This window comes from Artemia sp. Qi Xiang Cuo, chromosome 13 (genome assembly GCF_049724085.1).
Source record: "Artemia sp. Qi Xiang Cuo chromosome 13, ASM4972408v1, whole genome shotgun sequence".
Lineage (NCBI taxonomy): Eukaryota > Metazoa > Arthropoda > Branchiopoda > Anostraca > Artemiidae > Artemia > Artemia sp. Qi Xiang Cuo.
This window is the reverse complement of record NC_142806.1, coordinates 12,185,472-12,202,606: the sequence shown is the minus strand read 5'-3', so window position 1 is coordinate 12,202,606 and position 17,135 is coordinate 12,185,472. Positions and strand designations below refer to the sequence as shown.

At 32.4% G+C, this 17,135-nt stretch overlaps 1 protein-coding gene across 1 annotated transcript; it reads right to left on the bottom strand.

The window, feature by feature from the left end:
- Positions 1-1,019: 1,019 nt before the first annotated feature.
- On the bottom strand, positions 1,020-15,356 carry LOC148944961 (uncharacterized). Its single transcript, XM_089098670.1, has 5 exons — positions 15,058-15,356; positions 11,033-11,131; positions 9,078-9,243; positions 3,968-4,093; positions 1,020-1,309 (listed from the first exon to the last, which is right to left on the bottom strand). The coding sequence occupies exons 1-5, from the start codon at positions 15,274-15,276 to the stop codon at positions 1,143-1,145; spliced, it is 777 nt and encodes a 258-aa protein (XP_088954796.1). The 5' UTR covers positions 15,277-15,356; the 3' UTR covers positions 1,020-1,142.
- Between the last annotated feature and the right edge of the window lie 1,779 nt (positions 15,357-17,135).

The window sequence follows — 17,135 nt, the reverse complement described above, 5'->3', positions numbered from 1 at the left end:
TATTCGATTCAAACTTGATTTGCATATTCAATTTAAGTTTCACTCGTTTTAAGATTTATTTTCTTCATTTACATTAATATATATTGTATGTTTGTTCGCATTGATTGTTATTTAATTTCTGTTCGTTTTAAGTTTCACTTATACTTTAATAGCAAAATATTTGTTTTCGTTTTAAGCTTGATTTTCATATTCAATCTAAGCATTACTCGCTCTAAGATCTATTTATTCATTTATATTATTACTTGTCGTATTTTATTTGCTATGAATGTTAATGTGATTTCTGTTCGTTCTGGGTTTCATTTATTCTTTAATAGTAATTTCTGGTCGTTTTGAGTTTGAATTTTAACAGGTATTTGAATCTCCTGAGCTTAAGTTTAAAATGGCCTTTACTTTTCTTTGAAAAACTTATTTTTCGGAAAGTCTTTTTAATTAATATAAGATAAAATCCGAAGAAACCAATTTTCCAACAAATTTTGGGCCATGCCCCACCTAAGCATTTGTAAAATCCTAATACCCCCATCGTGACATTTAAATTTTGTTTTTCTAAATTTTACTTGTACTCATCCAAAAGTAGCTTAAAAGGCCATTAACGCCAGTAATGGCCTTCAGGTCGTCCTTCGGGTATATTTCTTCGGGTCGTCCTCAAGGCACATTTTACACTAATGCCTGAATAGACATACAATACCGTCTATACAACGTATGACGTCATTGCAATACTATTATGTATCTTTTTGCTATTTGAATACATATGTGACGTCATTCACTTAAAAATTGTCGTTTTTTTCCAAAATTAAGGCTCTAATGTATAGTCAGCGGAAGATTGTATGTCCATAACTCAGCAAAATATTGCCAAGTCCCACCAGTGGGTCCTGCCCCCTGCGTTGGGAATCACGGGAATAAAGACTTACTAAGCCTTTAATACTTTTTTATTGTACTTTATGGTATATGTAATATATATACTCTTTTATTGTAATATAGTGTAATTTATGGTATAACGACCTTACATATGACACATATAATTGGTTTCTCGGATTTTATTTTATTATATATAAATATAATTATATAAGATTTGTCTGCGAAGCCTAGTGAACTATGAGGACAAAAGATCCGAATTCCTTAAAGCACGAACGTCGATACACTGACTAGAAAGGCATTTGGGACCCATCCCAAGCAAAACATTTTCCAGTGTCCTTAACTGACAGCTTATCAATTATATTCAATAGATAGTTCACTGACTGTTCTGTTGAGAAGAGTTTGTCTGCAGCCACACCTTTATGATAAGGTCTCGATAGGTCAGTGTTGACAGTTCCTAAAAAAAATTATAAAATCTTAGTATCGGAAAGTAGTTTGAGCAGAACATTGACTGCTAAGATTCAGCAGTCAGCAATTTGGAAATAATGTTATTTGTTAGATTAAAGAAAAGTATGTGAAAATTGCAAATATGTCAAAAAGCACTTCAATCGAGACATCCTCAACAGAGCCAAGAAAACTCCAATAGCTGCAAAGGTGTGAGCATGGGAGGAGGAGGCAAACCCTTCGAAATCCTAAATTTTCCCTAACTTTTGGGCACTTATTTTTCAAATTAAAAAATAAAATTTGTGTTGTATTATTAGGTATCTGCCCACTTGTCAGAATTGATGCAATAGAACCAAGAAGAGGAAATAAAATACCACCCCCAACCCAACAAGTTTTCGGTAATTCACTAATTAATTTTAATTAATGGCGGGGGCACTAAACCCAGTCAAGTTTTTTTTCTCTAAGCCCCGGCACGGGGATCTCTCATCTTCGCAAATGATCATTTCAAAAGTTATAATTTTATTAAGTCTAGCCTGTTTTGTCTTATGGCTGGGGGTCGAGTTGAAATTTTCAGGCGGGTTACTCCAATTACTCGTAATAGTAAAATTACGGTTTTTTACTCTTTTTTATGCCTGTATTCCTATATGATTTTTTTTAAATTTCTATTTTTGTATTATTTTTTTAAATTTCTATTTAAACTAACAGTGTCGGTAAGAAAGCCCGTTTAGGGGACATCGTTTATTTGTCTATGTTAATGCAGCAAAGCTGTAAAACAAAATATAAAGCATGGCTTGCTCAGATGGTAGTATTTTAGACTCCCAACCTCAAAGTTATCGCCTCGGAGCTCAGTATTAGTCTTTTCATAGAAAATATCCATTTCTCGATTAGACTTACGTTTGTGGAGAGCAAATCAATATTAGACTAAGTGTTTGTTTAAACAATATTAGACTTATTGTTTATATATGGGAATGATTTAAAAAAGTGTCGGAGAATTTTAAGCCTTAACGTGTAATTTGAGAATGAGACTCCATATAGTTCCAGGAGAAATTTGTATAATTTAAAAAGTGTACTAGAATATGCTATTTCCTGTTTATTATCTTAGATTAAGGCCAAAAACAATGTTTTTGGTTAATCCTCAGAATCCTCCCTAAAACGCCGCTCCTCCAAAAATTCAACTAGGTTTTGTTGAAAATTCAACAAAACCAACTTAAGATCTTGATTTTATCTATGTTAGTTATGAGTTAACTTGGTGTAATCTTAAATTAAACGTTGGTGCAATATGACCAATCACTCCTAATTTCTTAAAACATAATACAGTACCACTCACATTTTCCACATTATTACCAAGAAGAAGTACTATTTTATTTTGTAGAATCTAAACTCTTTTTAAATTGGCATATAAATGACTTTACCAAAGGACAAAACCATAAGAAAAATAAGACGCAACAATACTATGACACTACTACGAGTACTAACAAGTCACTGCAGCACCAAGCCGCCTAACACAGCTACGCTCCTCCTCCATGTCAATCTATTTAAAGCATCCCTCTTTACACCCTCCCAAGAATTTCCCGTTTCCCTTAAATCTTTCCTTCTGACGTTCTCCCACCCCACTCAGGGGAAGGCTTTATTTTCGTTTGGCCCTAGACGGGTGGGCGACAAGGTATGATAGATTAATTAGTATACAATAATTAAAGAACTGATGACGGTAAAGCAGGATTTTCTCGACACCAAATTCCCTGGCCTCTAGCAATTTTAACTGCAACAAGATCACTACGGGGCTTCCAACATAAATTACAATCAGGTTGAAAGCCCAAATAACTGGTGTGAAACACTTTTAACTGACGAATAAAGAACAACCAACAAAATCCAGAGCATAAAGAATCAACCCAGTATCACAGACAAGAGGGGGGGGGGGAGAGAATCATTCAAAACAAAATACAGACATTGTCCAAGATTAATAGCCAGACTTTTTTTTAAACTAGTTTATTAATGTAATAATATTTTCAATTATTACCGCCTTAGATAACTAAGTGAATTAGTGTCGTCGGTATATTCTAATAAGTAATTTAAACTGCTATGTGAACTAGTGACGTAGTCGAAGAAGAAAAACAGTCTTCCAAACATAAATTAATTAAAGGTCACAATACCCCCCCCCCACCTGTCTAATCCCCTCTTGACCGCTATTCCGAAACTTTCAAATCGCATCTGGGCAGTAATAGCAAAAAGTAGTAACAGGGTGTAGTGAAAAACTTTATCTCTTCCCATTCAATACTGGGGGAGTAAAAAATATCCCCCTGTTTGACCCCCTGCAGAGGAAGGATGATAGATTGCCAAAGATTGTCCTTTTTGGCCAACCGTCTAGGGCTAAACGGAAATCAGGTCAACCCCCAATTGGGTGGGGTGATGTCGTAAGGAAAGATTTAAGGGAAATTGGAACTTCCTGGGAGGGTGTAGAGAGGGAGGCTTTGAATAGATTAGGAAGCAGGAAGAGCGCGCATAGCTTTGTTTGGCCTCAGGTGGTTTGGTGCTGCGGCGAGTTGCTAGTAGTAGTAGTTGACCCTCCTCTTGGTTGCCTTCATAAGATAGGAGTTACATAGCAGTTCAGAAATTTTGAATCAAGTCTGGACATTAAAAAAATAAATAAAAAAATAAAATAAAAATGGCGCACCTGGGTGAAGTGAGACACATACAACTTTATTCCTTCCTCTTCCCAGTTCAATACTTAGATTTCGAGTAGCCATATTGAGAGCTGCCTTTGACATTCTGTAACTATACCATCCTCCAAGGTTATTGTCTAAATATTGAAAATGAAGGTATTAGTATTAGCCATTTTTGAGACTGGAAAATGAAATTTATTTCTTTATCAATTAGCGGTGAGTCTAAAACAGTAAAAATAGCGTAGCTAATTTATTGAACGCAAATGCAAATAATGCAATTAAAATAACAATTTCTTAACAAACATGCCTCTTTATTCATAAATAAATTGAAGCATAGATACATGTATTATAATCCAATAAACTTTTAATAACTACTGTTTCCCTACTAATTTAACTGTCTGTAGAGATCTCTCCCTAAAAAAAAAAAAAAAAAAAAAAAAAAAAAAAAAAAAAAAAAAAAGACACTTTTAGTGTCGCCTAGACTTTCGATCATCAAAGACAACTACACCTTCCAGGAAAGGCTACATCTCCTTAAGCTATTTGACGCCACATTTTTATAGCTTATTTTTCATCCACGTCCCTTTATTTTAGATTTGGCGCTCGCTACTACCCACTGAATTCCTAATTATTCATCATTTTTAAATACATATATGGGTGGGTAGGTTTCCACTTAACCAAATCAAACAATCAGGTTTCACTTTCACTGTCCTTGATACTTTAGTGACAAATCTCATCCCCTATAGCTCGTTCAGACGCATTAGAAAGCACTGAAAAACCGATATGTTTTTCCCATGTTGCCGATTGGTTTTTCGTCTGTCGTCGATTAAAAATGAGCACGCATTTTTAAAAGTGGAAAGCATGTTAAATGTTAAATACGCTGAAGGTAGAGATTTGGTGGTTTTTACCCAACACAAGAAATGTTTCGCATAAAACTAACAGGACAGAGGAAGATACTTGGCAAGAAATAAACTTGGCTTAGAGACTTGGTGCGTACAAGTGCATGTTATCTGTACTTTTTAGGGAAGGTTTTCCACCTATCGTTTGAACGCTTTTCCCCTCGTACCGATCGATTTTTCTCACCCATTTTCCCATGCGTCTGAACGGACCATTACTTTTAGTTAAAATTCTTAAAAGACGCGTAAAAACAATTCGCCACTATAGCACACGACAAAATCATTTGGTGAATAATATTTATCAAGAGCAAACATCCAGGGTATCTTAATTAGTAACTGATATCCTAATGAGTAATAAGGGCATGGTACTTATGCGTTGCGGGGCAAAAATAGTGGCAATCATCTGTTATAGCGACCCCACTCAAGTTGTCTATCCATTGATGTTCATCTGGTCCACTGTAGAACCGGTTCCTTTTGCTAGTTTCTTTCAGCTTAGCGTGAGACAAGACAAAGACAAGTAACAGGATAGATGGGAAATATATAACTTGGGATATATATTTGCACAGCAAGGGGGGGGGGGCATTTAGACAGTGTAAAGTTAGACAAGAATTCTTAATTCATAATAGGCAGAATAATTGTACCTAACACATTTTGCTTGCAGACCAGCTATACTTTACTCCCATCCCCCTAATGTACAAATATATAGCCCAAATTTGTTTCTAAAGTATTATATTTTAATCATATTTTGTGATTTTTCATTAGGATTAATCTAACTTCAATTCTTGAGTGGGGTCGCTATACCCGGTAAGTACCAAAATAGCCTTCAGCTTATGTTGTTAGGTAGTAAGTCTCCAATACCATTGCAAACTTACCCTTCCTGCTCTTTTTTTCTCTCTATACAATCGAGCAATCTTCTTAGACTGTTAAATACCACGCTGAAAATTGTAGCTGAAATTTAAGCTTATTTTCAGTAAATTTTTCATCCACGTTTCTTTTATTTAAATTTGGTACCTACTACCGAAAACTGCACAACTGCATATGGAGCTCATTTTCATTAGAAACTGAATTCCTGATGTTTACAAATTTTTAAGGTGTGTTAAGTTTAGGTTTTGTAAGTTTCGAAAACGATAAAAAACCGTAAAGAACAGTTTTTTTTTCTTTTATTTAAATTTGGAGCCTACTACCAACGATTATGTTTCACACGATTATGTTTTGGTTAAAAAAATTCCAAGTTTCAGTATGGTCTTTATTTCTTCTTTACTAATAATTCATATCCAGCTACTTTATTGTTTATTTGTTTTAATCAAATGTTTGCGACTTTCCATTGTAGTCTTCAGGCAAAAAAAAAATATTTTATGAAAAAAAAAAAAAAAAAATCCAAAATCCAAAACCAAAATTCTTTAATTTTTTTTTTTTTTTGGTCTAATATATACTTGGTTCTTAATTTTTTTGCTTTAAGTCACTCTTTATTATTATTTTTTTTATTGTATTTATCAGAATCACGATTATTTCATGAAAAAAAAAAAAAAATCAGAGACTTTATGTTCCTTAGTATTTTTTTATTACCCATTTATGCTCAGTTCTAGATTTTAGTTTTTAATGTGCATTAGTGGTTATCCAATTTTTATGGCTTTTCATTCTAATTTTTAGAAACACAATTATATTATGTAAAAAAGCGCAAATTTAGTATGTTCTTACATTATTGTTATCACAACTTTTTTTTTTAATTAGTTTTTTTTCTTATTTTCTTCAGTACTTCCCACCGGTAATTCTGAAGCTTTTTTTTCTTTTCATCTTGCTAAACATATAGTACGTGAAACGTAATGCAATAATAGGACAATGTAAGTGAAAACTAAACGCAAACTGAGGGGCCAGTCACCCCCAAAGTGGATATTTCAGCAATGAGCCTACAGCTCAAAATATACAACTTTTCCGGCTGAAATAAGAATCACGCTTATTAGATATAATAACCATTTATAAGATAATGCAATTATAAGAATTCTACTAATATTTCTTTTGAAGTTGATTGTTTTTTTTTAATAACCGCGAATTTTTGTCTCTAATTTTTTTTTTAATATTTAGGAATGTTTGCCTATTGCTAGTTTTTTTAGTTTGGTTCATTTTTTTTTAACTTACAGGTTGGCAATAAACATTCAGTTTTAATTTTCTTCTTCTGCATCATAAATTAAACACTTTTTATATATTCAGTTTTAGTTTTCTTCTTCATAAGTAAAGCCCTTTCTGTATCTGAATTAACAGAATTTCAACAAAAGAGGTAAAACTATAAACGTTCTTGTACACAAATAATTTCTTAGGCCATACTGCTTTTCTATTTACAAGAATAAAAATTAAAAAACAGGTTTAATTTATATAAAGTAATGGAGTAGAACAAAAAATAAAAAAAAACAATAACAAAACATTAAATAATAAAAAAATCTGAACATTTCGACTCTACGTCCGGGAGCCTTTTTCAACGGAAAAAAATAAAGAAAAAGATACAATAAAACAAATCATCTAAAGAAAACGACAACTAACACACAAGGGAAAAAAATGAACAGATAAATAAATACAACTCACATTTTAAACACTCCCAGAACTGCAAATGCTATAATTACCTGACTAATCACCAACAAGATAAACGAAAGGGACTAGCACAACAGATATTTCTCTTCTTTAAAGTCAGATTGGCAAATGAGATCTATTAAGAATGAAAACTATATTTATTTGAAAGAAAATTTGGTATACCCTGCTTTGTATATTTTTTTTAAATCTTAGCTTTTCCATTATTTAATCTTATCTTTTCCAAGAAAAGTTTCCAAAAAATATACAAAGTGGAGTATACAACATTTCTTGTTCTTGTGGTAAATTGTATGTAGGAAGGACACAACAAAATTTAGAAAATAGATTATAACAACGTAAAAATTCCATAGATTACTCTCTAAAATGCAATAAAAACCGGAAAGTTTTGAATCAGCGTTAGCAGAACATTTATTTGAACTTCCACACCATAGCATATTATTTAATCAAACAAAAATAGTACGACAGGTCTATAGGAATTGTGCCAAGTTTTTAGAGAAATTACAAAAATTAAAAAACTTATCTATGGGGGTATTGGTATTAATGCATATGAAGGGGATTATAGAATAAATCCAATTTATAATAAATTAACTAGGGGGCAGGTCAAAATTTCAAACAGAACCCAACTGGAAATTTCAACTTAGCTGGAAAGAGTAAACGGACTGAAGTTGTGAAATAACAAAATCTATTTAATTTATTATGTATAAGCTTCTTTGACCTATAACCATATATAGTTCAATTGTTTTTAGCATTGTAAATCTAATCAGGGGTGGTGAACTGGGGTTTTATGAATTTTCTTTCAGATATAGTTTTCTTTCTAAATATATATCACTTGCCAATCTGACTTTAAAGAGGAGAATCTGTTGTGACATTTGTCACAACAGATCTGTTGTGACAAAAGAGGAGAATCAAAAGAGGAGATCTGTTGTGACAAAAGAGGAGAATCTGTTGTGACTCTTGTCGGTGATTACAGACAATTACTGTATTTGCAGCTCTGGAAGCGTTTAAAATGTGAGTTGTATTTATTTGTTTGTTGTATGTTGTCGTTTTTTTAGATGAATTAATTAAAAAAAAATTTTCTTTTCCTTCAATTTTTTTTTCTGTTGAAAAAGGTTCCTGGATGTGGTGCTGAAATATACAGAATTTTTTTATTATTTAAAGCTCTGTTGTTATTTTTTTTTATCCTTTTGTTTTGTCCCACTGCTTTATTTAAATTAAACCCGCTTTTTCTTTTTTAATTTTCGTCCTTATACAAAAACGTTCAACCAACAAAAAAGAAATTTCGTTTTTTATTTCAGTACAAAACAAAGTATTAAGAATTTTTGTCAATTATTTTTAGCCGAAAAAAGAAATAAAAAGATCAAAAAATGTAGGTGTCAGGAAAATTATGTTTGCAGATTCAAACTGAATGTACTATAGGGACCATACATTCCGATTAAAAGCCATACAATTTAATTCTTGATATAAAAAAGTTTAAATTGGTTCCTGAGCATTATTTAGAATTAGTTTTGAATAAAGATATAACTACATTTTATATTTGATTTGATTTCTCAGAAATTAATTCACTATAGATTTGATTTCTAGTTAAGGCTTGTGCCAAATAAATTTACCTTAATAGTTAGTTTTAATAGTTTAAACCCACGTATTTTACCTGTTATTGATCCAACTTTAGCTGTGATATTAACAAGAACTCCTGAATGTTTGCTCTTTTCATCTTGAACTCCAAATCTACCCTGCCCTTTAAGAAGAAAAGGACTAAAGTACTTCGCCATTAGCAATGGTCCAACAGTATTAGTCCTTAAAGTGTCCTCCAAACCCTGAGAAGAGATAGAAAAGAAATTAAGATCAAACAAAAGCATAAAAATACAACCTGATAAATATTAGATGAAATTTATAGGTTCTCTTTTTAACGCTTCCAGCAATGCTCCCTCAGGGATTCTTCATCTTCCAAAAATATAAACATTACAAAAATTCAAACCTGTAAACTTTGATAATTTTGAATCCTTGAACATTACAATGACCATTCACATTGTTCCCAGGCAAGTCAATTAGCCGCCCTTGAGATTTTTAAATACCTTTTTTGGTAGTTCTTTGGAAAAGTACTTATTTTTTATTTTCATTGAAAGAAACAAAGCAGAACTGCCCCCCTTAGATTTGAAAAGTAAATTTTGCTCCCTCCCCTCCATCCCTTATATTCTCGTGAACTGATGCCCCTATTTTCCACAAATTAACTTTTTTCTTCTTTTACTGCTTTCAATTTCTTTTTAGCTAAGTAAAAGAAGAAAAAAGGAATAAATGAGGATAGAAGGAATCAGGGACCTGAGAATAGAGAGAAAATGAAGTATAATAAAAAAAAAACACAAAAACTAAACAGATGAAAAATAAAAAAGAGCATCAAATTTAAAGATTCTCTTTTCAATACTTGCAACCAGCAACATCTTCCTCAAAAATATCCCTTTTAAAAAAAACAAACAAGCATTACAAAATCCGAATTTGTAGTTAATAATTTTGATTCCTCAAATGTTATTTGCTTAAAAATTCACCCCAAAATATAATGACTGTTCACATTGCCCAATATTAACAATTCTTTTAATGCTTACTTTTACCCTTTAGCTAAACAAACAAAGAATGAGGATGGAAAAACACAACCAAGATAGACAAAAAAATTAGATCAAAGTAAAACTTTAAAAATTAACCAGATGAATATCAAATCAAGGCATCTAATTTGACATTCTCTTTTTGATACCTCAAATAACTATGAGGGCACTCCCAATAGCTGTTATATTTCGAAATATTGTAAATATGTATTGTAAAACAAATATAATAATATGTACTGTAAAACGAAAATAAGATCATAATAAAACATATATAAAAAACAGATGAATATTAAATCAGGGCATCTCATTTAAAGATTCCCTTTTTGAGACCTCAAATCAATGACACTCCTCTGAAGGTTTCCCTTCCCTGATTTGCTTTCCCTTCCTCAATCAAAATTGAGGGAATTATTGAATTGAATTAAGGGAATGTGCATTAAGGGAATAAATTAAGGGAATGTGAATTAAGGGAAGAAACATTTTGTTTCTGGGCCAAAATAAATCAAGTTTATTTGAAAATTCTGCAACATAAAAATTTTGCTCTCAAAAAAAAAAAAAACAGCTATCCCAAAGGGAGCCACTTTATTTCAAAAATAGTAGGCTAACTATTGTAAGGTTAGCATAGATGTATTGATTTATAATTAACCTTTTTTGATACTGAAATTTAATCTTTTCAGGATTACTTGAAAAGAAAGATGCTTGCTGCTTGCTTAAGCATGTGATGCATGTGAACTAGCATTGACAAATCAAGCATCAACAGAATTAGTCTTAGGTATGCTAGTTCTATAATAGTTTCTTCAGGAGAAAGTGAAAAAGAGCCAGGAAAAGAATGAGAAAAAGAGGCTACAGACACAAAAAAATACACCATTGCTTCAATTTATTTTTTGTAGGTTTTAATACTTCTCAATTATTAATAAAATGAAAGCTGCAAAATTTCACAAAAAAAACTAGGCTTTTTTTTGTATTCACCAACTGACAGAAATTTTTGAAACACTAAAAGAAGATAACAAACCTGACCAGAAACATCTCTTAAACTGGTTTCTCCCTTACCACTTGGATGTAGAATGGCTGAGCAATTAATTAGTAAGTCCAAAGATGATCCAAACTTACCCTGGAAATTATAATAATTCATTAAAGAAATTGACCATTCAATGCTAACAAACAAATAACTACCAGTACCCAACAATAGTTTTACTCACTTTACAGTAAACATTACTGATCTTAGGATTTAAGGTTAACTATATCATTTTAAAATAATTAACAATATTTTCTAAGCTGATATAGAAATAAGATACATACTTAAACTGAAGAAGAACAAAATTCTTAAGTATGGTCTTTTTTTTACATAAATATTGCAGGTATTCTGAAGCTTGGTCTGAAGCTTGGTCAGAAGCTATACTTATCTGAGCCTGACACCTGTGAACTCAGTGGCAAATTACTGTAATAGTGGCAATGAGAACTCATTGGCAAATCACTGATTTCCCATCAAAAATGGTTACAGTAATGAAGCACACCATAAATTCTTTTGTAGAATTTATGATGCACATGCATAATTTAATATGCACATCATAAATTCTTTGCTGACAGTCAACAGAGCATTGACTAAAACAAGCATTAGTTCAAAAGACATGAATGAAACAGCTTTTGAAACCTTAAAAAACTGCCAATATGTTATATGCTATAACAATGGGTTGTGTCCTTAGGACTTATTTTATGATTTGGAAAACACATTTATAGTCTGCATATTTTAATACATAAACACAACAAAGGTATAAAATCAAAAAACTATGCCTGGCTCGCTCAGTTGGTAGAACTTTGAACTCTTAATCTCAGGGCTGTGGATTTTGGCTCTGTTTTGGCCATTTTTTTCATGAATTAAAAAATACCCCTTATTGAATAAAGGTAATGATATTAGTAAAAAGTAACTATGTTGGGTAAAAGCTGCATACGTAGAGTAAAAAACAATGTCATACTGAACTATGCATGCAGGAGGATAAAAGGATTAGTTAGAAGAGAGAGGAGGCCCTTTTTCATTAGAAATGAGTATTTTTGAAGTTACTTCATTTTGCCTGCCCCTGTTTGTTGAATCAATGTAGCCTATCAAGTTGAATCATTGGACTCAGCATAAAACCAAAGAGGAAAATAATAGAAATGATTGCACTTAAACATGGCATAATTGCCAAGGCTAGAGGTCATCAGTTGAAAATTCTTAAGCAGCCTACCCTATCCAGAGTTCATGCTTAATTCTTTTCCTGAAGAATCATCAACAGTTGGAATAAACCCTTGGAAGAAACTGTTACTGCTGAATCTGTGGACATCTTAAACAAACACTGGATGCTGAGTGGTCCTCCAGGGAGTGCAAACTCAACTTGGAAGCAATGGATCAGCATAGTACAACTGGCCACTAAAGAATTCTGAATACAACTCAAATTGTCAACTCTGGAGCTCTATAAGGAGAAATCCTTAGATTGCTCCAAGCTGCAATTTAAGGTAATTTGCTATGCTATTTTGTTAGTAAAATTTGGTAAAGCTATATACACATTTTTTAGATTAATTCTATATATTTTAAATCTAGCTAACTTTAAACAATGTGATATAATAAAGCATTACCTTTTAACTGATACATACCAGACAGAGACTAAAAAGATTTTATATTTAATTATTAAATATGGTATGTGTTATGAAGTAGACTATATAAAGCATTGCCTATCCAAAGAAATGGCCAAATGCAACAACCAAAGACCTACGCATAGGCATGAAGTCTATCCTCAGCTTAGTGAATGGAGGGAGGCAACAACAGCTGGGAGATATGGCTTTTGCATTTTGTGTTGACAAAGTGTAAGTATCATGTATTTTGACTGAAAATATATATATTACAGCAAAAATATTTAAAGGTCCTTGTAATACAATTTAGACATCTATTAAACAATATAGTTTATAAAACTTCCAGATTTCTCCAAGTACAGCAAAACTGTCCAATGCCAACCTTCCAGCATTGATCTCATGCTGTGGAATGTGAGATACTAGCTGGTAAGATTTGCTAGATGTTTTCCAGAGAAATTGCTTAAGCATTGTTCTGGGTACCCAGCTGACTGACCATATTTGAAACAATAGGCTATACAAAAAATGTGGTTCAATACCAAGGGCTATAATGAAAGAAAGGTTGGGGTGGTTAGGGCACATTTTGCGGATGAAGGATGACAGATTGCCAAATATTGTTCTTTTTGGTCAACCATCTAGGGCTAAACAGAAAGCAAGTTGTCCCCGTCTGGGGTGGGAGGATGTCATAAAGAAAGATTTAAAGGAAATGGGAACTTTGTGGGCAGGTGTAAAAAGGGAGGCTTAGATTGGGGTGGAGGAGGAGTGTGTGTAGCTGTGTTGGCCTCAGGTGGCTTGGTGCTGTGGTGAGTTGTTAGTAGTAGTAGTAGTAATGTTAGTGTAGGCCTAAAAGCAAAGTGAATTATGACACACCTATGAAGAACAATTCAAGATTTGAAGCATTTGAATCAAACACTGAAAGTTTACAATAAAAATGGTTAGAACAAAGGGCACCCATTCACAAAAGTGTAGGAGGGGGAGGGGAACAAGGATTTTCTTTTTTAATGAAGAAAAACACATTTTTTCCTTTTTCTGAAGAACAAATACATTTTTTTTAAATCAAAGGAGTTGTTTTTTTGCTGTTTTCAATCTAAATACCACAATTAAAATGTTTTCCATAATCTATGGGGGAAATTGTCCTCCCTCTTCCTAATTGGCAACCTTGAAGAAATCTGACCATTCTCAATACATTTCAGGTTTAATTCAAATTTGGAATTTGACTATTTGTGTGCTTATTTCTCCCCAGGAGTTAGTTGACAATGCCAAATACCATTGGCTGATTCAAAAAACACAAATCAGTAAAATTTTGCAGCTAGATCTAGGCTATATATGTCCTTATCAAGGTAGAGGGTATGTTTGGATGGGTTGGCTAGTAGGCTACTTATTACATTGGTATAAATGTATGACCATTCAAGTACATAAGGAGACAAGTTAAGAAAACAATTCTTACTTATAATTTGCAAAATTATCCTAGTTAACATATTATCCAGGGGGACAACCTCTATCCTCTCTATTTTCAATGTTTTTCTAGTTTTCTAATTACATTTCTAATATTCATGTCTATTCTCCAAGTCTTGAAAATTGTTTATCAAACAAACACCCAAGAGCTATCTAGGTAATTTAACCTAACTTAACCTAAATTTATCAATATTTGCTTATTTATATCTTTCTGGTAGATGGCAGTGATGGTATTTAATTTTTATTTATAGATTATTTGGAATTTAAAAATGGAGTCAAATCTTTTTTTTCATAATTTTGTTAAAAAAAAAAATGATATAACAGTGAAAGAAGTGATGATAAAGGTCCCCCCCTGGAAAATATATTAACTATGATTATTTTGCATATTATGATGGAAGAATTGTTTTCTTAACAGACATCCACCATATGACTAATATGGGAGTAAAGTTCATTTGTGATGCAAATTGATGTTACATTTAGATTGAGGATGCAATTCTAGGTATATAGGCTATTTGCACATTAGGAGGGTGGAGGTATATATTCTGTGAATATATATAGGTCCTAAGAAATTCATGAATTTGTTAGAAAAACTGCCAAAACAAAGAATGAAGTGAAGATAAAGGCTCTCCCCCTGTGCAATGTGTGAACTAGGATTATTCTGCATATTATGGAGTAAAAAATGTTTTCTTAATATGTTTCCTTATGTCTAGCCGGACTCCTAGGCTTAAAATATTGGTTGACCGGTTGGCTAATTTAAAGATTTGTATATATATACACTGTCAAATTAGCCATCTGGTGTAGTATCCCTTTCTTAAAATGTCTCTTTGTGTACTAGAATGGTCATACATTTATACCATTACATTTGTAATCAGTAGGCCTATATGTAAAACTCATGTTCATCTTTTATCAGGCAGAATAAAAAAAAAAATTGGAGTAAAAATTTACCAAGTAAAAAGCCTAAACTGTTTAAACTAAACAAACCTGAAATTTTTCTGATAGACCTTTAACTTCTTCTTCTTTTGTCACATTTAAGGAGATAGGGTGGACATTCTTTGCATGAGATGCTAAATCCATAAGATCGTGACTATTATCAGCAGTTCTTCCTGTTGCAATGACGTTGACATTATTTCTCGAAGCTAAGGCTTTGCAAAACTGCAGTCCTAGTCCTCTTGTCGCTCCCTGCACAATAACTGTTGTCATACTGATTTATTATTGTGAAGTTTTTCTTATATAATTTACTTCCAGGTTTTCACGGATAGAATTTTCATATTTCGGCAGATATCTTTGCTCTCTAATCGAGCGTAAAAAATATTTTATTAGAGGGCAATGCAGTCGAGGATTTAGTCGTAGCTGCGAACAGATCAGTGTTTAGACTCCAGACGATGTTTCTCCTTTTTCCCAGATTTCTCGGCGTACACAGGATATTTCTTTATAATGAGGTAGAGGGTTTTTCAGGGTAGTTGACATATCTCAATTATTTTTCTGTTTATGGTTCCTGTAATCAGGGCCGTTCAAAGGAGGAGGACAGGGGCAGGCTCCCTCGGGTCCCGTGGCTGAGTGAACACCACTTTTGTTTGGGTGCCGCTGCTTCGGCTTCTGGGTATTTTTTATTTACGTTTAATTTGGAAGGGGATATTCTAATTGATTTTACCCTTGGCACCACCAACCCTAGGAACGGTCCTGCTTATAATTAAAGCCCTTGGAATTTTTGGGTTTAAAGAAAGGATTTTGTTTTCAAGCTGGTAAAGCTAAGCAGTAAATGATTGCCTTAGTAAGGTGTGACTCATTTTTAAATTTGTTAAATTTTCGTGTTTCCAACAGTATTAGATCAAAAATAAGGGGTACTTAGTTAGTTCTATATTTTCTTATCTCGAAGAGTAAATCTAGTTCGGACGGGATGAACTTCAATTCATGCAGACTGGTGACCTGATCCTATTTCTCCGAGAAAACCTGAGTCCTGAAAACATACCTGTTAAGGAATACCGGGGATTAATATTTAGCCCAAACTTCATTGCAAGATACAATCGTTACGGTTATCTCTAAATCATAATCCAATGGCAAATCATGTATCCATTTAGCAATATTGTGCCAATTCTTTAGTGAATTGAAAAAATGTCAAAGAGGTAGGGGATTATCTGCTAAACTATATAGTGCCCTAGCTCGGCCTCACGCGCTGTATATTTCACCACTTTGGGATTCGTTGTCTAAAACGGAACATTTAAAGATTCGATCGGGGTTTTGTCGCTATCTGAAGTTTTTATTAAAATCCCTGTTGTATTACAGGAATAGTATCATTTTACAAAAATATTGTATTCCTGACCCTTTGGATGTAGTAGATTCAAAAGAGTTTGGTAGGTTTAAACGAATTTTAGACCATTTACTTCATTTTCTGTCATTTAATATTATTTATCAGGGCTGATTGGATTAATTTTATATTATCTATTTTCCTTCTTTAGAAGTTGGTTTTTCTTTATATATATATATATATGTATATATATACATTTATACATATATATATATATATATATATATATATATATATATATATATATATATATATATATATATATATATATATATATATATATATATATATATATATATATATATATATATATATATATATATATATATATATATATATATATATATATATATATATATGTAGTGTAGTGTGTTGTAAGCGGGCAAAAATAAACTTGTCTTATCTTACTTTAAATCCAGGATAACGAGAATTGCCGCCACTGCCATATCACGAATTTTGACTCTTAAATGAATTAAATTCTAAAAGCAATAAAGGCAGATACTATTTCAAATAAAGCAGCTTTGATGATATTCTAATGCTGTGTTTTCTTCAAGAAAGTGCTTTTATTTTTAACGTTTGTTCATAAGCCCATTATCACCATTTCTAATTTCAATGGCACAACTACCCCCTCCCTTCCCTCCTCATATTGTTTTGGACCCCTGTTGAATTTTATTAATAAATTGAATTGATAACTTGCTGCTATTGCCACGATACTTTTTTAAATGTTTTTTAATCTATATGAAGCGTTTCGTAA

Excerpts from the sequence above, each read along its gene's own strand:
- LOC148944961 (XM_089098670.1), bottom strand. The coding sequence starts at position 15,276 with ATGACAACAGTTATTGTGCAGGGAGCGACAAGAGGACTAGGACTGCAG. Across the intron at positions 9,244-11,032 it reads TAAGAGATGTTTCTGGTCAG|GGTTTGGAGGACACTTTAAG; the intron begins GTTTGTTATCTT and ends ATCTCTTCTCAG. Across the intron at positions 1,310-3,967 it reads ATGTGTCTCACTTCACCCAG|GAACTGTCAACACTGACCTA; the intron begins GTGCGCCATTTT and ends AATTTTTTTTAG.